Source organism: Rutilus rutilus, assembly GCF_951802725.1.
Source record: "Rutilus rutilus genome assembly, contig: SCAFFOLD_64, whole genome shotgun sequence".
Lineage (NCBI taxonomy): Eukaryota > Metazoa > Chordata > Actinopteri > Cypriniformes > Leuciscidae > Rutilus > Rutilus rutilus.
In genome coordinates this window covers 12,080-32,500 of record NW_028175467.1, presented here as the reverse complement: position 1 = coordinate 32,500, position 20,421 = coordinate 12,080, and the positions used below count along the sequence as shown (strand labels likewise).

Here is a 20,421-nt window from a genome sequence, read left to right as displayed (position 1 = left end):
CATATAATACTTGAAGAATAAAACAAATCTTTTGTTTAAAAAGTTTACATACTGAAACATTACCTTTTTTTTCCTTTACTATATTCCTTCTTTTCCAAACTGTCAATCTTGCAACTGCTAATATCATGTTTAGAAAAATAACATTATTGGCTTTACCTTTAAAACCAAATAAGAATATTGTTTCCCAATTCTCATCAAAAATTGTTTCTTCTACCCCCAATTTTCTTACTATTTCTTTCAATTTTTTAATAAAACATTTCAACTTTATACATTTAAAAAATAAATGTAATATTCCTTCATCTTCTATAAAACACACTTTGCATTTTGCATCCATTGCTATACCAATCTTACACAGTCTCATTTCACTCCACAAACAGTTATGTCTTAACATATAATCAAAATTCTCTAAGATAGGACTTTTCCACCATGATCTTAGAGATTGCCATAATACCTTTGTTTCCATATTTGGATATAGCCTGTGCCAATACTCTTCTGCTTTTGGTTTCTTAAAAACATCTTTACACAAAGAAGAATAAAATATCCTTAATTTTAGATCATTAAAAGCATGTTGTTCGTTATTGATTTCAACACTGACCACCATTCTATCATTTGTATTTGTTACTGTTTTCCTTTCCAATATCTGTATCCATTTTTTTGGTATTATCTCTTTCAGTTTTTCATATTGATCTTCCAAAACTACTTTACTTTCTTCTTCATAATTTTCTTCAATTGCATCTCTTATCACTTGTACAGGTAAAAAACCCGGTATCACTTCATACATAATATCTTTGATTTGTTTTATTCCCGCATTATACCATTTTCTAAAAAATATTGTGTGTTCACCCTTCTTAAGTAACTTGTTTAAAAACAGTGGTTGTCTTAAAATCTCATCTTTCGTCAAAGATGTACAAACAACATGCTTGCTATAATCTCCCCATGCTTTTAAGACTTCTTTATAATATTCTGGAATTCTATTCATCATATATTCCTTTAATTTCATCCATAAAATACCATCTCCTATTTGTCCACATCGGTTTAAAAAAAACCTCATTACACCTTTCCATGCATATTTTTCATCATTCCAATATTTTTTAATTATTTTTATTCTTATGCTTTTCATTCTTATTAATGGGTCCAACAGTCCCAGTCCTCCTTCTTCAACTTTCCCAATTAGCGTATCATATGCAATTTTAGCCGGTTTGCTTTCCCATAAGAAATTAAGAATTACACATGTAATTTTTTTATACACCCATAATGGCATGCTCACAGAACCTAAGACATACCACATTTTAGATAAAAACAAAGAATTTAAAACTAAAACTTTCCCTTTTAAAAACAAACCCCTTAATTTCCAGAAATTCAACCTCTTTTCCATTCCTTTTAAAACCTCCTCCCATACTAAATTCCTTATTACATTTTCATTTTCTCCAACTCTTATACCTAAAATTTTCATATTTCCTTTCTGTTCTTTAAATGGTATTTTAACAGGCAATTCATTCATTTCACCAATTCTCATATATGTAGTTTTTTCTTTATTAACTTTTGCCCCAGTTCCTCTACAATATTTTCCCAACACCTCCATTACTTTTTCTACACTTTTAATGTCTTTAACAAACAAAGTTGTATCATCAGCATACTGATATATCTTATGTTCTGTTTTTTCTTCTTTTATCAGTATTCCTTTTATATTTTTTTCCATTTCTATTGCCTGTCCTAGAGTTTCAGACACTAAAGTAAATAACAATGCTGACATGGGGCAACCTTGCCGGATAGATCTTGTTATTTTAAAATCTTCAGTTAAAAACCCATTCACTTTAACACAACTTGTAATGTCTGTATATATACATTTTATCCATTTAATGAAGTTCTTACCAAATTCAAACTTCTCCATTACATGCATCAAATATTTATGCTCTACCCTATCGAATGCTTTTTCCAAATCTACACTTATTATATAACCATTTTCTTTTGTATCTCTCATATACCATATCAGATCTCTTATACTATTAGTAATATCAGTGATGTCTCTATTTAAAACAGCATATGCTTGATTGGTTGTTATTATATTTGGTACAACTTTTTTTAATCTATTTGCTAAAACTTTTGTTAATATTTTATAGTCAGTATTCAGCATGCTAAGTGGCCTATAATTTTTTAAGTCTCCTTTATCCCCCTTTTTCTTGTATATTAATTTTACTACTCCTTTCTTCATGCTTTGTGTTAATTCACCCTTCTTCAAAACATCAACATATATTTCATTTAGAATTGGACATAGGATACTTTTAAAAACTTTATAAAATTCAGATGGTAATCCATCCATTCCTGGACTTTTACCATTTCTTAACTGATCAATTGCTGTTTCTATTTCTATCTCTGTAATATTATTCTCACACATTTCTCTGTCTTCCTTATTCACTTTACTTTTAATTGTTTCTAATAAAAATTCCTCATCCTCTGCAATTAACTCATTTTCTGTAAATAAGTCTTTATAAAAATTTTTAATTTCCTTTAAGATTCCTTCCTTATCTTTCACTGTCTTCCCATCTTGTGTGTTAATACTTGTAATTATATCTGATTTCTGTCTATTTTTTTCTAATTCGTAAAAATATTTAGTACTTCTTTCTCCTTCTATTATATCTTTCGCTCTGCTCCTTATTATTGCTCCCTTACACTTTTCTTCCTCTATGTTCCTTAATTTTTCTTGTAGTTCTATTATCTTATCAATGTTTTTCTCTCCCTCAGTTATTTTCCTCATTTCTTCATCCCATTCTTTTTTAACTTTATTTTCTGTCAACCTTTTAGCTCTCTGTACCTTTTAAGAAAAATGTATCGAAAACTTCTTTATTCTATTTTTCAAACAATCCCACCAAAATCTTTTTTCTTGTTCATACATCTCATCATGAATACTATTAATTATTATACTTTCTATTTCTGTTCTGTAAATTTCCATTTTTAAAAGTTCTGTATTTAACATCCACATTCCTTGTCCTTTGATAATCTCATTAAAATCCATCGTTATCCATAAAAAATCATGATCACTTTCACTAAAATTTTTATAAACTGCTTTTGAGACATAATATAGGTCTTTTCTCTTACATAATAATACATCTATTCTGCTTTGCTTCAAGTCTCTCTCAACGATTTGTCTTCGTGAATAATCTCTTTTGAAACCATTTCTCTCTCTCCACACATCAACCATATCATATTTCCTCATTATGTTATTTAATTCATTACGACCTCTATCAGCTCTAAAAACCATTGAATCATCTATATCAATTCTCTGCAACACTGTATTAAAATCGCCTAACAAAAAAATATTTTCTTGTTTTTCCATTAAAATATTTAGGCTTTTATAAAATTCATATTTTTCTCTTTCCTCATTTGGTGCATGAATGTTACATATTTTTATTTCTCTACCTTTGTATAATAATTTAACCATTATTATTCTACCCCTTGTGTCTTTATATTCTACTTCATTTTCATCAAAAATCCCTCTTTTAATTAATATTGCAACACCCCTCTTCCTCCCCAAATCACAATTCAGATACATTTCTCCATCCCATAATTTCCTCATTTCATCACCTATTTTATCTTCCCAAAAAGTCTCTTGTAAGCATAATACATCACATTTTTTGGTCAAATACATCAATTTCTCCATTTTCTGGTATTTTGATAATCCTCTCGCATTCAACGATACAACACATAAAGAACTCATTAATACAAAAAAAATAAAAATAAAAATTAAAAATGAAAAAAAATAACCAAAAACCAGCCATCAATCTATTTTATCTTCCTCTAGAAATGCAAGTCTTGATTCCCTCTTCTCCTCTTTCATCTTCTCCATCTTTTCCTTTATTTCTTCTCTTCTTATCTTTTGTCTTTTAAGTACCAGTTCAATGTTTATACTTGAATCTTTTTGTCTTGATCTAATACCTTTGTTCAAATTAGCTTTTCCTTTACTTTTAACTCCATAGCTCTTTTCACTCGATATCTTGATTTCTTTACCTTCAGTTCTTTCTTCACCTTCAGTTCTTTCTTCTCCTTGTCCAATTTCTTTACCTTTAGCTCTTTCTTCTCCTTGTCTTTTTTTATCATCTTGTTCATTGTTCTCTGCTTGCTCTCGATTTTCAAGTGCATCCTCCTTGTTTAAGTAATTGTCCTCTGTGTCTGCATCCTCCTCAGGGTTTTCATCCTCCTTTCCTCCGTCCTTTTGTTCATCTTCGATTATTTCATTCTGCCTCAATGATTCATTAAACCCTTCAATTGTAGTGTCTCCCATCTCATCCTGTATCTCCATTCCTTCTTCTTCGTATTCCTCTTCATCCTTCTCACATGTGCATCTCTTCATAGTCTTTTGGCAGCCTTGGCACCGCGGTTCTTTGCAGTCCCGCGCATAATGCCCCTGCTCAAGACACTCTCTGCACGTGAAACGAGGGCAGTCCTTCTTCTCATGCTCTGTACTTGCACAGATCCTGCATGTCTTTTCTTGATGATCATGTATCACTCTAAAGAACTGTGCTCCTTCCTCAGTCATGAATTTTGTATTGTAAGGTAAAGATGTCACCTCCTTCGGAAACTTAACTTTCAAGAAGCGTGTTCCGTCTGCTACCGTAGTCCCAGGATAGTATCTCCTTCTTATAGGAAGGATGGGAGTTACACCCCAATTGATCAGTTTTTTAACAATGTCTTCATCTTCAATGTAACTTGGCAGATGCAAAAAAGACACCATTCTTTCCATTGCACATAGCTTCCTTACTTCACATTTTTGTTCATTAATCATTATTCCATCCAGCAATCCTTCACAGTCACTCTCCTCTTCCATGGTCATTTCAAATTCATTATTTAATTTTCTCCGCAGTCCAATGAGTTTACCAATACCAGATTTATGTTCTACTGCTTTGATTATCATGGCTATTGTTGTATTTTCAATGTCTTTCACATTCAAGGTCAGCGTTGCTTCTTTTTTATATTCTCTTTGATATCTTGTTTGTTTTTTTAGCCTGTTTATCATTTCTTGTCCTTGTGATAACTTGGATCTATTTTCATCAATTCCTTTTGCATTATCCGTACCTTTTGTTGTTTGCAGATCTCTCATCTTTTCTAAATGGTTGGTCTTCCTTTGCTGCTTTCCTCTTGAAACCACTGTTGCCCATGATGTTTCCCCATAATCCTCTTTTGTGTTACTTTCAGGAATATTTGTAATCCTTTCATCATCGTTATTGTCCTCCATTTCATTCCGTTTGTCTTGTCCGTGTCCTTTTACCATGAAATCCGTCATTCCGAAAGGCTCAAACCCCAAACAGTAATCACTGTTTGGGGTTTCAGTAAAATGAGCCGTAAAGATAGTATTATTTTCCAAAGTTTCTTAATTAATTCAAAATAAAACAAAACAAAATAACACAAAACTGGAAGAGCCTCTCTCTTCCTACTACAATCACACACTTCCTGGTGACTCACTAGCGCCCTCAAAGTGGTATGGCCGTAAGCGAAATCTGCTGCCAAAAACGGGCTATTTAAAAGGTTAGAACATTAGTGAAGTAAACTAAAAAGCTTACAGCACCTGGTATTCCCAGGCGGTCTCCCATCCAAGTACTAACCAGGCCCGACTCTGCTTAGCTTCCGAGGTCAGACGAGATCGGGCGTTCTCAAAGTGGTATGGCCGTAAGCGAAATCTGCTGCCAAAAACGGGCTATTTAAAAGGTTAGAACATTAGTGAAGTAAACTAAAAAGCTTACAGCACCTGGTATTCCCAGGCGGTCTCCCATCCAAGTACTAACCAGGCCCGACTCTGCTTAGCTTCCGAGATCAGACGAGATCGGGCGTTCTCAAAGTGGTATGGCCGTAAGCGAAATCTGCTGCCAAAAACGGGCTTTTTGAAGAAATTCATAGATTTTTCAGTTTTTCTGAAGAAACTCTGCTGCCACGACTGGGCTTTATGAAGAAACTCAGAGACAATTTTTGTCATTTTGAACAAGCTCTTATGCTGCGTTCACACCAAACGCGAATCTGCGTCAAAATTCGCGCCTGCCGCGTCTAGTTATACGCGTGACCACTTTGTGTGCATTCGCGCGTCAGCGAAATTGACGCGCGTAAAATCAAAAGTTTGAAGCAAAATTTACGCGCGTCAAAGGCGAATTCCGGAGGCGAGAGTTTCGAAACCTGTTGGCGGCCATCTATTTTAGATGTTTGTCGAGCATTAGCAATAGCATTAATCGAGAGAGTCACCGCTCGTATATGCTCTGGAGAGCAGAAACAGCTGCGTAGGGGACATCGTGGCTGTACTCGGGTCCACCAAACCCTCCGGAGGGTTTCAGGGGTTTCACAATTTGCTTCAGGAGGTAGGTTTGGTGGACCTAACGGTGAGGACGCTGACGAGGACAGCGTAGGCCGTATAAAGCCTCGGCCTCGAGTGGTCTCTGCATGACGAGCCCGCGCTGTACAGCCCGGCGCGAGGTTCACCCTCTCCCGCACCTAATCTGTCATTTATTTTTGTTTTGATAATAAATGGAGCCAGCCTCCAAAAGTGAAACCTGTCCTGTGATTTTTTGAAAAGTTTTTATATTGTGTTTGTTGTCTTTACATTAGATTAATAAAGTTTCATATAATCTAGAATAGATATGAAATAAATAGCATTCATTACAAAATGAGTATCTCTCATTGAAATCGAGTTTTTATGTGAAAGATTATTTGCTTTGTTGTGCATTTTAGTCATATTACAAAATAATTTATTGAGGCCAAACATAAAATAACATTATAAACTGTCAGTTCACCACGTGACAGCAGCAAGCAGGCTCCTGATTGGTTAACGCGGCGCGAATTGACGCAGAAGTTCAGATTTTTCAACTCGGGCGGCAGACGCGAATTCGCGTCAAACGCGTGAATGCACAAATAGCACTAATAAATTTCGCGCGTAACCAAACGCTCAATTCGCGCGAATGAGGCGAATTCGCGTCTACCGCGCCGCGCTAAACGCCTCATTCGCGCCGCAAGACCTCCAGACGCGCGTAAACGCGTCTTACCATTGACTTAACATTGAAATCACTCGCGCCAGACGCATATTCGCGTTTGGTGTGAACGCAGCATTAGACTCTTTTTTTTTTTTTTTTTTTTAAACAAAAATGCTTACAGCACCTGGTATTCCCAGGCGGTCTCCCATCCAAGTACTAACCAGGCCCGACTCTGCTTAGCTTCCGAGATCGGGCGTTCTCTTTTTTTTTTTTTTTTTTTTTTGAAAATAATTGTATCATAGAATATACAAAAACATTTTTTTCCACATAAAAATTACTTCCTTAAAAAAAAATACATTCTTTTTAAAACATTAAAAAAACATAAATCTCCCACAATACAGAAAATATTTTCATTATAATAAAAATAAAAATAACTAATTAAACAAATACATTATTCCTTTCTTGGCATTACCACATTAAAATCATTAAAAACTGAGTAAATCTCAGGCGTACAGACCTTATAAAAGCCATCCATTTTCTGTTCCTGTTTAAAATAGTAGTACAAACATTCCATATATTTTTCCAATCGTCTTTTAAACACCAGCCATACATCCAATACTTTTTTTTCTTGTTTTGCAACTACTCTTCTTTCCCAGATTGCACTTTTCATCAGCATTACAAACAGATTGATCATCTTTTCATTTTTATTGTTTTTCTCACACCCTAACATTATAATCTTATTCATTTCTGTATCTTCTTTGTCCTCTTCTAATTTCCCAATAATACTCTTACATTTTTCATTAAAATCCTTCAAAGCTTTACAGTATAAAAACAAATGTAAAAAACCTTCATATTCCTCACAGCATACTTTGCATGTCGCACTTTGCTCTATCCCAATTTTATTTAACAGTACGTCAGTAAATATCACTCTGTGTCTGATAAAATACTCAAAATTTCCCAATTTTATTTCAATAATCTTCCCTTTCATGTTATGCCAAATAGTTTCTTCTTTTAAACCTTCAAATGTATTTTGCCAAAACTCATTTATAATTGGTTTCTTAAAAACTGAATCTCTAAAAAATCCGTAAAACATTTTCACTGTGCATTCCTTAAAAATCCAAATCTTTTCTCCCAGCATTACATTTACATCCTTTTCATCTTTTCCCTCTTCCATAGTTTCAATTTTTGTTATCCATTGCTTAGGTATTACATGCTTTATAATTTCATACTTGTTTTTTATTTCTTGTCTACTGATCTCCTCTTTTGCTTCCTCCATGACATCTACAATGTACTGCATCGGTAAAAAACCTTCTTTGTATTCATATAAAACATCTCTCACTTTAACTATTCCAACTATCAACCATTTTTTAAAATAAATCTCCTTCCCTTGGTTTAAAATGCCAGTGTTTAGGAATAAAGGCTGATTTCAAATGCTTTCTCTTCCATGCAAATTATACCGTACATTTACAAAAAATTTCTCCCAAGCACTTAAAACCTCTCTATAAAACTTCGGCAAACCCTCCGTCATCCACTCTTTAGTTCTCATCCATAAAATATTGTCCCCCAGATTAAAATTCCCACATTTGTTTAAAAAATACTCCATTGTTGTTTTCCATTCTGCTTTATTCCTTTCATCCAGATACTTTTTAACCAATTTGACTCTTAGACTATTCTTCCTTTGCTCCACATCCATTAATCCCAAACCTCCTTTATCTACCACCCCTATTAAAGTATTGTATGCAATTCTAGCTGGTTTCCCTTCCCATAAAAAGTCTAAAAAACATCTTTTCAACCTTTTTTCCACCCACACTGGCATAGATGTCACATATAAAAAATACCACAATTTTGATGACATTAAAACATTCAGGATTAAGACCTTCCCCTTTAGATTAAGTGTCCTCAGTTTCCAAAAGTTCATTCTTCTTTCAATGCTTCCCACTATTTCTTCCCACGTTTTCTCTCACTTTTTCTTCGTCTTTCCCTATTAAAATCCCTAAAATCTTCATTTCTTGAACTTCCTTAAATTTAAAATTCTCTGTTAAGTTCACCATCTTTCCAAATCTCATGTACACTGTTTTTTCTTCATTCACTTTTCCTCCCGACCCCTTACAAAACCTCTGTACTATTTCCATTATTTTTTTAACACTTTCTTCTCCTCTCACAATAATAGTTGTGTCATCAGCATATTGAAAGATTTTATTATCCTTTATGATTTCTTCAATCTCTATTCCTTTTATCCTCTGTTCTTGTTTTATTGCTAGTCCAAGCGGTTCTGCCACCAACGAGTACAAAAGGGCCGATAAAGGACAACCTTGTCTTATTGAACGAGTTATTCTAAAACATTTAGTTAAAAAGCCATTACATTTTATTCTTGTCACCGCTCCCTTATATAAAATACGAACCCATTTAATAAAATTCTCCCCAAACCCAAACCTTTTTAAAACGTCAAAAAGATACTTATGTTCTACCCTGTCAAAAGCTTTTTCGAAATCTAAACTAATTATGTAACCCTCTTTCTTTTTATCTCGCATGTACCTTATCGTGTCTTTTATACTCATTATTGTATCCGCAATGTCTTTTCCTTTTACTCCATATACCTGGTTTGTTGTGATTATCATTGGCATTATCTCTTTCAGTCTATTTGCTAAAATTTTTGCTAAAATCTTTAAGTCAGTATTAAGCATTGTGATAGGTCTATAGTTTTTTAGTTCTGTTTTTTCCCCCTTCTTCTTATATATTTGCTTCATCAATCCCATCCCCATTCTTAACATCATTTCACCTTTTTCAAAAATCTCTTTATAAACATCCATTAAAACATTTGTTATTATATCTTTAAAAGTTACATAAAACTCACTTCCTAAACCATCAATTCCTGGGCTTTTCCTTTTGTTCAATTCATTTATAGCTCTTTCTATTTGTTCTGTCCCTCTATGTTTCAATAGTATTGCATTAATTATCTAGTGCATTTCTTTATTTTCCCACTAGGGGTCAGTATCTCTTTTAGAGTTTTGGGGTTCTTCTTCTGTTTTACATTGCGTGCACGAGACGGCGCTCAGTGTTGAGGGGGCAGGCAAAAAAGTTTGTCGCGCACGGTGAGAATGTCCAGAGGTGTTGATATGCCATAATCTGTAAGTAATTAGTTGTCGATATTGTTCTCATTCTTTAAGAGGTTATTTTAGTTCTTACTAACAAAAGTTGTTTGTGATCTAAGTCTAATTAATGTTCCTAGCTTCCCATGTGGGTGTATGTGGATGCACAATATCATATATAAGCCTATGTTAGCACTTTTTTCTCACTATCCAGATCGTCAGGTTGTACATACAGGTTATAAATGTAAAATCAGAGGTTTTGGGTTTCAGTGTAGCTTTGAACCAAGGCTTGTTGAGTTTGTTAATTAAAGAGTAAGAGCTGTTATACTTTTACAGAATAGTGAGAAGATAAATAAATCTACAGCTTTATTCTACAGTTATCAGTAAAAAATGTTGGGATCACAGATATGTTGAACAGTTTTGCATTGCCTATAAACGTGTGCTCTGAAACTGTAATTAGCTGCAGTATATTCTGCTACCACATGGTGGCATACGATACAACCTGAATTATTTGTAAACTGTAATTTTGTGATTCTTATTTTGAATTCTCGTCACTTGCAGTATTAAAATTTGCATCTATGCATTTTGTTTGTTAAATAATGTATTTTGTTAAATAATGTATTTTAAATACAATTTGTTTGTATGTTCACAGTTTTACAAAAAAGGTCAGAAAAGAGAGAGGTCTTCAGTAAAGACACTTAAGAGGAAAACTGTGTCTTGTCGTTCCTGGAACCACCTTCTTTACTGCATGTTTAGCTCGCTGCATAGGCTGAGTAGACACACACTCAACCGAGGGCAGAAGAGTAAAAAGATTATCTACCTATCAAGGACCCAAGATGTCTCAGCCTGAAGCTACACCGCCTTTATCACAGATGGTGGCCCGGTCGGAGTGCTTCTCGCGTTCTTCACGCCGTTCGTCCACCAGCCAAGCTGCAGCACAAGCCCGAGCAGAAGCAGAAGCCGCCCGCACCAGAGCACAGTACGCCAAACGCCAGATCGACATGGAGGTTGAGAAGGCTCGCATTGAGGCAACGCTTAACGCTCTGAAGAAGGAGGGTGAGGCTGAAGCAGCGCTTGCTGCAGCTCATGTCCTGGAAGCGGCAGCTGACGAGGAGCACCACCCCATCGACCTCATTGAGCAAGGCATCTCCCCAAAGACGCCTCCTTCCATCAGACGTGCTCAAGATTATGTAAATGCTCACTTCGCCAATTCCAGTTTGCAAGTGAAAGAAGAGAAGCCTGACACAGGACAACTGGTCGGTCATAACGACTCTTGCCATCTACAACCGAGCCAAACACCAGTCGCTTCCTCTCCAGGTGAACATATCATTGATTTTGTAGACAGGGAACGGCTGACGTCCCCTCCTACACACATGAAAATTGACTTTTCACCCCAGCATAGACCCTCAGCGACTCCACGGACTGAACTGTCGGATCTAGCAGCCTATCTAGCACGCCGTGATATGCTGACAGCGGGATTCAAGGTTTTCGACAACCGTCCTGAGTCCTACCTGTCCTGGAAGTCCATCTTCTTCAACGCCATAGGAGGCCTCAACCTCAAGCCTAGCGAGGAGCTTGACCTTCTTACCAAGTGGCTCAGCGGGGAGTCACTTCAACACGCTCTGAGGATCAGGGCGGTCCATGTCAACAACCCACAAGCAGGCCTCCAACGTTTGTGGCAACGGCTAGATAAGAGTTATGGCTCTCCCGAGGTTGTCGAAGCATCACTCTTCCAACGCTTACAGACTTTTCCAAAGGTATCCAATAAAGATACTCAACTGCTGCAAGAGCTTTCAGATCTTCTATTAGAGTTAGAGTATGCACAAAGTGAAGGTTATCTGCCAGGCCTTAGCTTTCTTGACACCCCAAGGGGGATAAACCCGATAGTGGAAAAGCTCCCTTTCGGACTCCAGGAGTCATGGGTGAAACAAGGGACAAAATACAAAAAGGAAAATGGTGCAGTTTACCCACCTTTTTCATATTTTGTTCAGTTTGTAAATGACTATGCCGAAATGAAAACAGACCCTAGCTTTATGTTACAAAGTTCAAACATAGTAGCTCCAAGAGTTGACAAGACAGTGGTAAAACCAGCCAGATACAGAGTTCCTGTTGCAGTGAATAAAACAGATATCAGTCAAACAAACAGCACAGCTCAAACATCCGTTCTCAATCCAGACAAGCAATGTCCTATTCACCACAAGCCCCATTCACTTGCAAAATGCAGGGGATTCAGGTCAAAAACACTGGACGAAAGAAAAGGTATTCTCAAAGAACACTCTATTTGTTATAAATGTTGTTCCTCCACAAGTCACAGAGCTAAGGACTGTAGAGCCATTATCCAATGCTCAGAATGTAATAGTGATGTGCACGTGTCCGCCATGCATGCTGGTCCACCTCCGTGGACACCTAAAGACTCTATCCATCTGCCTCAGAGCCACGGCGGGGAGTCCGATTCCCCAAGCTCTGTAACTACAACCAGTTGTACAGAAGTGTGTGGCCAAGGCCTCAAAGGTAAATCCTGCGCTAAGATTTGCTTAGTCAACGTTTACCCCCGCACATCCCCTGGAAAGAAAAGGAGGATGTACGCCATGTTAGATGATCAAAGCAATTCATCCTTAGCCAGGTCTGCCTTCTTTGACATGTTCAATGTAAAGGGTACCATACTACCATACACCATGAAAACATGTGCTGGTTTATCAGAGACTGGTGGTCGCAGAGCAAGTGACTTTGTGATTGAGGATGTAAATGGAAAAGTGTCCATGCTGCTGCCCATACTAACAGAATGTGATCAGATTCCAGATAACAGGGACGAGATTCCAACCTCTGAGGCGGCGACGGCTCACCCTCATCTACAGGCAATTGCTTCGCAGATTCCTCCTCTGGACCCATCAGCAGAAATTCTTCTCCTCCTGGGCAGGGACATCATTCAAGCTCACAAGGTCCGCACTCAGGTGAATGGTCCAAACAGTGCGCCTTATGCTCAACGCCTTGATTTGGGATGGGTAGTTATAGGTGAGGTCTGCCTCTCAGGTGCCCACAAACCCACAGTGAACGCTTGTAAGACAAACATTCTTAGCAACGGCCGCCCTACTTTCCTCAGCCCCTGTGAAAACAAAATATATATCAAAGACAAATACACAGAAAGCTGTCATACACTTAAGACACAAGTGGAATTGGGCAGACACATTTTCCATCAAACAGCAGATGATGACAAAGTGGCACTTTCAGCAGAAGATGCTTTATTCTTGGACATTATGCACAAAGACTTTGCAAAAGATGATGCGAATAATTGGGTAGCTCCTCTCCCATTCCGCACCCCCAGGCAGCGTTTGCCCAACAACAGGGACCAGGCCCTCAGTCGTTTAATGTCGCTCCGCAAAACGTTGAAAAGGAAACCTGAAATGAGGGAGCATTATGTTGAATTTTTGGATAAAATCTTCAGTAAGGGCCACGCCGAACCAGCTCCGGATCTTACTCCAGACCAAGAATGCTGGTATCTCCCTAGCTTTGGAGTTTACCACCATCAAAAGCCAGGGAAAATTAGGGTGGTCTTCGATTCGAGTGCTCAATGCAGTAATGTTTCTCTCAATGACGTGCTACTAAAAGGGCCAGATCTCAATAACACTCTTGTGGGAGTTTTGATGCGTTTCAGGTCTGACCCATACGCAGTCATGGCAGATGTGGAACAAATGTTCCACAACTTTCTAGTCAGAGAAGACCACCGCAACTACCTTCGCTTCTTGTGGTTCAAAAACCATGATCTGGATGGACAAGTGCAGGAATTCAGGATGAGGGTACATGTATTTGGGAACTGCCCCTCCCCTTCAGTGGCTATCTATGGACTGAAACGGTCAGCGATGGAGGGAGAAAGGGAATATGGCAGTGATGCGAGAGAGTTTATTGAGCGTCACTTCTATGTAGATGATGGACTGAAATCATTCTCTTCCGCCGATGAGGCCATTGACATTCTCTGTAGAGCTCAGAAGATGCTGGCTCAGTGTAATATACGCCTGCACAAAATCTCGTCCAACTGTCCTATCATCACAAGTGCCTTTCCAAGTGAGGACCTTGCAACGGACATGCAGGGCCTTGACCTCGGGCAGACTAACCCACCCATGCAGCGCAGCTTAGGCTTGGGCTGGGATCTGTCCACAGACCTGTTCAAATTTCAGGTAACAGTCAATGAAAAGCCCTTCACTAAACGGGGAGTGCTGTCAGTCATTAATAGTGTGTACGACCCGCTTGGCTTTGCTGTCCCAGTCATTGTAGAAGGCAGAACCATACTGAGAGACATTTCCACTGACATTTGCGAATGGGACACCGAACTGCCTAAAGACAAATTAGAACAGTGGCGACAATGGAAAGACTCCCTCAAATATCTTCAACAACTTGAAATCCCCAGAATGTACACCTCAATACCACTATCTGCAGCTCTAACTAAAGAGATCCATGTTTTTTGTGATGCCTCCACTAAGGCAGTGGGCGCTGTTGCTTACCTCAAACTCACAGATAGAGATGGTCACAGTGAAGTGGGTTTCCTTCTCGGCAAAGCTCGGCTTTCCCCAAAACCAGACATCACCATACCTAGGCTTGAACTGTGCGCAGCAGTCCTGGCTGTGGAGGTGGCCGAGTTAGTCCTGGAGGAGCTAGACATCGCTGTCGAACAGGTGAACTTCTACACAGACTCCAAGGTAGTGCTCGGTTACATCTTTAACAAAAAGAGACGCTTTCATGTTTATGTGCATAACCGAGTGGAACGTATCAGGCGCTTCACACAAGCTCACCAATGGCATTACGTGCCAACTCATCTAAATCCTGCTGATCATGCCACACGAGCACTACCCGCTGAGCAGCTCTCTAACTCCACATGGATCAGTGGACCCGCTTTCCTTTCCAGTTCAGGAGAAAGTCAAGCACAGGCAGAGTTGTTTGATCTTGTAGACCCAGAGACTGACAAGGAACTGCGACCTGAGGTCACTACTTGTGCCACCACTCTCTCAGAGGATAGACTTAGTAGTGTCAGATTTGAAAGGTTTTCAAATTGGAATGTACTACTTAAAGCTTTATCCAAACTCCAACACATTGCCCAGTCATTCAAGCCGAACATAGAGAGCTCCTGTCATGGCTGGCACAGCTGTAATGAACATTTAACTGAAAAACAGCTCGACCTAGCAAAGAGCACTATCATTCACACTGTTCAAAGAGAAGTTTATGCAGAGGACATAAGACAACTTGAAAAAGGTCTCCCTCTAAAAAACTCAAGCCCACTTAGCAAGTTAAGCCCTATGGTCGACGATAATGGGATCCTCAGAGTGGGTGGGAGACTAAAACGTGCACAGTTAACATCGGACGAAACAAATCCCATAATCATCCCTGGAAAGCACCACCTTGCCCAGCTCATTATAAAACACTTCCACGAGAAAGTATGTCATCAGGGTAGACATTTTACTGAAGGAGCAGTCAGGTCTGCAGGTTTTTGGATTGTGGGAGGCAAAAGAGCTATAAGCAGAGTGATATTCAACTGCGTCACATGCCGTAAACTAAGGGGTAGACAACAGGAACAGATCATGGCTGAGCTACCAGAGGACAGGTTGTCCACGGACCCTCCGTTCACGCATGTAGGCCTCGATGTGTTTGGCCCCTGGCCTGTCATGGTCAGAAAAACACGTGGGGGGCAGTCGGATGCTAAGCGATGGGCAGTCATATTTACCTGTATGAGCACACGCGCCATTCATATTGAAACAATAGAATCAATGGACACATCATCATTCATCAATGCCCTGCGTCGTTTCTTTGCCATCAGGGGTGCAGTCAAACTTCTTAGATCCGATTGTGGGACGAATTTTGTGAGCGCCTGCAAAGAACTCCAAATAGACAAACAGGGCTGTCACAATGACAAACTTCACAGCTTTCTCAAAGTCTCAGGCTGCAAATGGCATTTTAACCCCCCACATGCATCGCATATGGGTGGCTCCTGGGAGCGCATGATTGGGGTCACACGCAAAATCCTCGATGCAATGCTCCTGGAACATAAAAATGCAAAACTTACTCATGAGATTTTAGTGACATTAATGGCTGAAGTCACTGCTATAGTGAATGCACGTCCGCTCACAGCAGTTTCCACAGATCCAGAAAACCCAGCCATTCTTACCCCTGCCATGCTACTTACACAAAAGGTGGCAACCCCACCAGTCCCTCCAGGTCAGTTTGAAAGCAGGGATCTTTTCAAAGCACAATGGAGACGCGTACAATACCTTGCCGATGTTTTCTGGAGCCGATGGCAAAGGGAATATATCTCAGGACTTCAGAACCGCCGAAAATGGAAAACTGTAAAGCCAAATCTACAAACAGGAGATGTTGTTCTGCTAAAGGAGGCACTTGAACATAGGAACAACTGGCCACTTGGACTCATAACCAAAATCTTCCCAAGCGAGGATGGACTTGTCAGGAAAATAGAGGTTAAGATTTTCCGCAAGGGTGAACTCCGATGCTACGTAAGACCTATAAGTGAGGTTGTATTATTGGTGTCTAAGGACAGTGCTTAGAATCTGGTACTTTGCTATGCTAGTTATGGATGACATTCTACAGATGTCAGGCGGGGAGTGTTCTGTCCCTCTATGTTTCAATAGTATTGCATTAATTATCTAGTGCATTTCTTTATTTTCCCACTAGGGGTCAGTATCTCTTTTAGAGTTTTGGGGTTCTTCTTCTGTTTTACATTGCGTGCACGAGACGGCGCTCAGTGTTGAGGGGGCAGGCAAAAAAGTTTGTCGCGCACGGTGAGAATGTCCAGAGGTGTTGATATGCCATAATCTGTAAGTAATTAGTTGTCGATATTGTTCTCATTCTTTAAGAGGTTATTTTAGTTCTTACTAACAAAAGTTGTTTGTGATCTAAGTCTAATTAATGTTCCTAGCTTCCCATGTGGGTGTATGTGGATGCACAATATCATATATAAGCCTATGTTAGCACTTTTTTCTCACTATCCAGATCGTCAGGTTGTACATACAGGTTATAAATGTAAAATCAGAGGTTTTGGGTTTCAGTGTAGCTTTGAACCAAGGCTTGTTGAGTTTGTTAATTAAAGAGTAAGAGCTGTTATACTTTTACAGAATAGTGAGAAGATAAATAAATCTACAGCTTTATTCTACAGTTATCAGTAAAAAATGTTGGGATCACAGATATGTTGAACAGTTTTGCATTGCCTATAAACGTGTGCTCTGAAACTGTAATTAGCTGCAGTATATTCTGCTACCACATGGTGGCATACGATACAACCTGAATTATTTGTAAACTGTAATTTTGTGATTCTTATTTTGAATTCTCGTCACTTGCAGTATTAAAATTTGCATCTATGCATTTTGTTTGTTAAATAATGTATTTTGTTAAATAATGTATTTTAAATACAATTTGTTTGTATGTTCACAGTTTTACAAAAAAGGTCAGAAAAGAGAGAGGTCTTCAGTAAAGACACTTAAGAGGAAAACTGTGTCTTGTCGTTCCTGGAACCACCTTCTTTACTGCATGTTTAGCTCGCTGCATAGGCTGAGTAGACACACACTCAACCGAGGGCAGAAGACTATTTCTTCTTTACTTATACTTCTATCACACTCTTCCTTCTCTTCTTCGCCTACTTTTGTTTTTATTAATTCCATTAGTTCCATTTTTTCTTCCTCCTTTACTCCTTCTGCACTAAAAAGCTTTTCAAAATATTCTCTTGTTTCGTTTAAAATTTCCCCACTTGTTTCTATTATTTCACCATTTGCCTTTTTTATTCCTTTTATCATTTCTGATCTTCCTTTTTTTCTTTCCAAATCAAAGAAAAATTTTGTACATTTTTCCCCTTCTACCAAATATTTTGCTTTACTCAACATTGCTCCTTTATATTTATTTTCCTCAATCTCTTTCAGTTCTTCCTGTATTTCTTTTATTTTTTGTACATCTTGCACTTCATCATCTATTTGCTTCTCCAACCTTTCTCTTATTTTTCTTTCTTCATTTCTTTTACATTTATGTCTTAACGTACAATATTTTATAGTGATTTTTTTCACTAAAAATTGTACATTCTCCCACCAAATTCTTTTGTCTTCTACATACATCCCACTTTCCTTTTCTTCTTCAATCATCTTTTTTATTGTTAAAACATAATGTTCATCTTTTAAAATGTTTGTATTTAAAACCCATACACCCGGCCCTCTTTTTCCTGTATCCCAATCCAACTGTACAAAAAACGGCTTGTGGTCACTCAAACTTGTTTCTTCATACCTTAAGTTCTCTATAAAACCTTCTATATTCCTTGTACATAAAACCGTATCTATTCTTGTTTGACACATAAAATTCCCTACAATTTGTCTTCTAGAAAATTCCCTTTTCTTTTCATTCCTTTCCCTCCACACATCTATCATATTGTTCTCCTCCATCAATGACTTTAACTCTTTCCTTCCCGTGTCACTTTTAAAAACCATACCATCTGCCATATCTTGTTTGCTAAAAACAGTGTTAAAATCCCCCAACATAATAATATCTTTGTAATTCCTTAAAAATCTCTTGACCATGTTAAAATATTCTCTTTTTTCCTTTTCTTCATTTGGTGCATGTATGTTAACAAATAAAATGTTCTTCTCTTCAAAGGTTATTTCCACCGCAACTTCCTTGCAATCTGGGCACTTCACTGCTCTGCAGTCCCTCGCAAAATGTCCCCTCTCGCTGCACTTGTAGCACTTGTAATCCGGGCAGTCTTTCACAATGTGGTCCGGGCTCATGCACAGTCTGCAGGTCTTAACCTGATGACTATGCATCACCCGAAAATACTGTGGTCCTTCTGCCGTCTCAAGCTTAGTGCTATACGGGAGTGAGATCACTTCTCTGGGGAACCTGGTTTTTACAAATCTTGTTCCATCCTCGATACTTGTGCCCGGATAGACTCGCCTTTTTATCTTCGCCTTTGGCCGTCCTCATCGTCCATATAAACAGGCAGGTGCATGAATGAAACCACATAGTCTCTGTTTTGCAGTTTTTGTACCTCACAGTTTTCCCCTTTGATGATTAGTCCATCCATCAGCTCCTCCGTGTCTTCTTCTTTCTCCAACGTCACCTCATATTTATGCATTTGTTTAGGTCGAACCGCCAAGATTTTCCCATCTCCAATTTTCTCCGTCACCGCTTTGATAATATCCTCCGCCCTTGCGTCACTCACATCTGTTAAGTCGACTATAACTGTTGCTTCTTTTGCATAAACTCTTTTCACTTTTTCTTTCCTTACTTCTTTATCCTTTCCATGTCCAGCTCGTCGTCTTTGATCCAGTCCAGTTTCATTTCCAGTTGGTGTTCCTTCTGCCATTGCTGTGGTCATTGCCGTTAATCCATCCATCCAAAACTCAAACAAACAAAAAAACTAAACAAAAAGACTATTATTTCCAAAAAACAAAACTAAATTAAACGGAAAATTGGTGAGCCTGTATCACCTACTGCAAACTACAAACTGCCACGTCACTTCCTGTTTGCTCAATAGCGCCCTCAAAGTGGTATGGCCGTAAGCGAAATCTGCTGCCAAAAACGGGCTTTTTGAAGAAATGCATAGATTTTTCAGATTTTCTGAAGAAACTCTGCTGCCACGACTGGGCTTTATGAAGAAACTCAGAGACCATTTTTGTCATTTTGAACAAACTCTTAGACTCTTTTTTTTTTTTTTTTTTTTACAAAAATGCTTACAGCACCTGGTATTCCCAGGCGGTCTCCCATCCAAGTACTAACCAGGCCCGACTCTGCTTAGCTTCCGAGATCAGACGAGATCGGGCGTTCTCAAAGTGGTATGGCCATAAGCGAAATCTGCTGCCAAAAACGGGCTTGTTCCGCCCTTTGGCGTTTAGTTTGTTTCCTAGTCGGACCCGTTTTAGTGACGGACCTAGTGTTCGCCGAGCAACAGCGCTGAAATCACCCACGAGTCTGCGTCATTACAGAGTTTGGTCAAATCTTTGTCTGTAAGTAATTTTTCGTCAGAATTGTGGTTTCTGTATGATGTATATGTTTACATTAAGTAATGTGTGTTATTACGTTCGTGATTCTTATCATTTTTATCGCATATATGCTCTAGATCAGGGGTGGGCAAACTACGGCCCGCGGGCCACATACGGCCCGTTAGGCTGTTTAATCCGGCCCGTCGAGTATTTAAAAAATTGTCTAAAGATCGCATTCATTTTGCCTTTTTCTTGAAATACTTTGTGTTATATATATATATATTGCGTTGCATATATTTGACAATCGGAATATCAGATATTTCATGCCATAGCTAACAAATGTAAAAAAGGAAAAATGACATAAAAGCAGATCATCATTCATTCAGCGCTGTTGTGGCTGCGGTGTGTCACGTAACAAGCTAGACGCGT

General features: G+C 38.4%; 1 protein-coding gene across 1 annotated transcript; it reads left to right on the top strand.

Annotated features, from left to right (window-relative positions):
• The first annotated feature begins 9,906 nt into the window (after positions 1 to 9,906).
• On the top strand, positions 9,907 to 17,610 carry LOC311285730 (uncharacterized protein). Its single transcript, XM_084435765.1, has 2 exons — positions 9,907 to 10,075; positions 10,689 to 17,610. Exon 2 carries the CDS (start codon positions 10,873 to 10,875, stop codon positions 16,579 to 16,581), a length of 5,709 nt encoding a protein of 1,902 aa, XP_084291891.1. The 5' UTR covers positions 9,907 to 10,075; positions 10,689 to 10,872; the 3' UTR covers positions 16,582 to 17,610.
• The last annotated feature ends 2,811 nt before the right edge of the window (positions 17,611 to 20,421 follow it).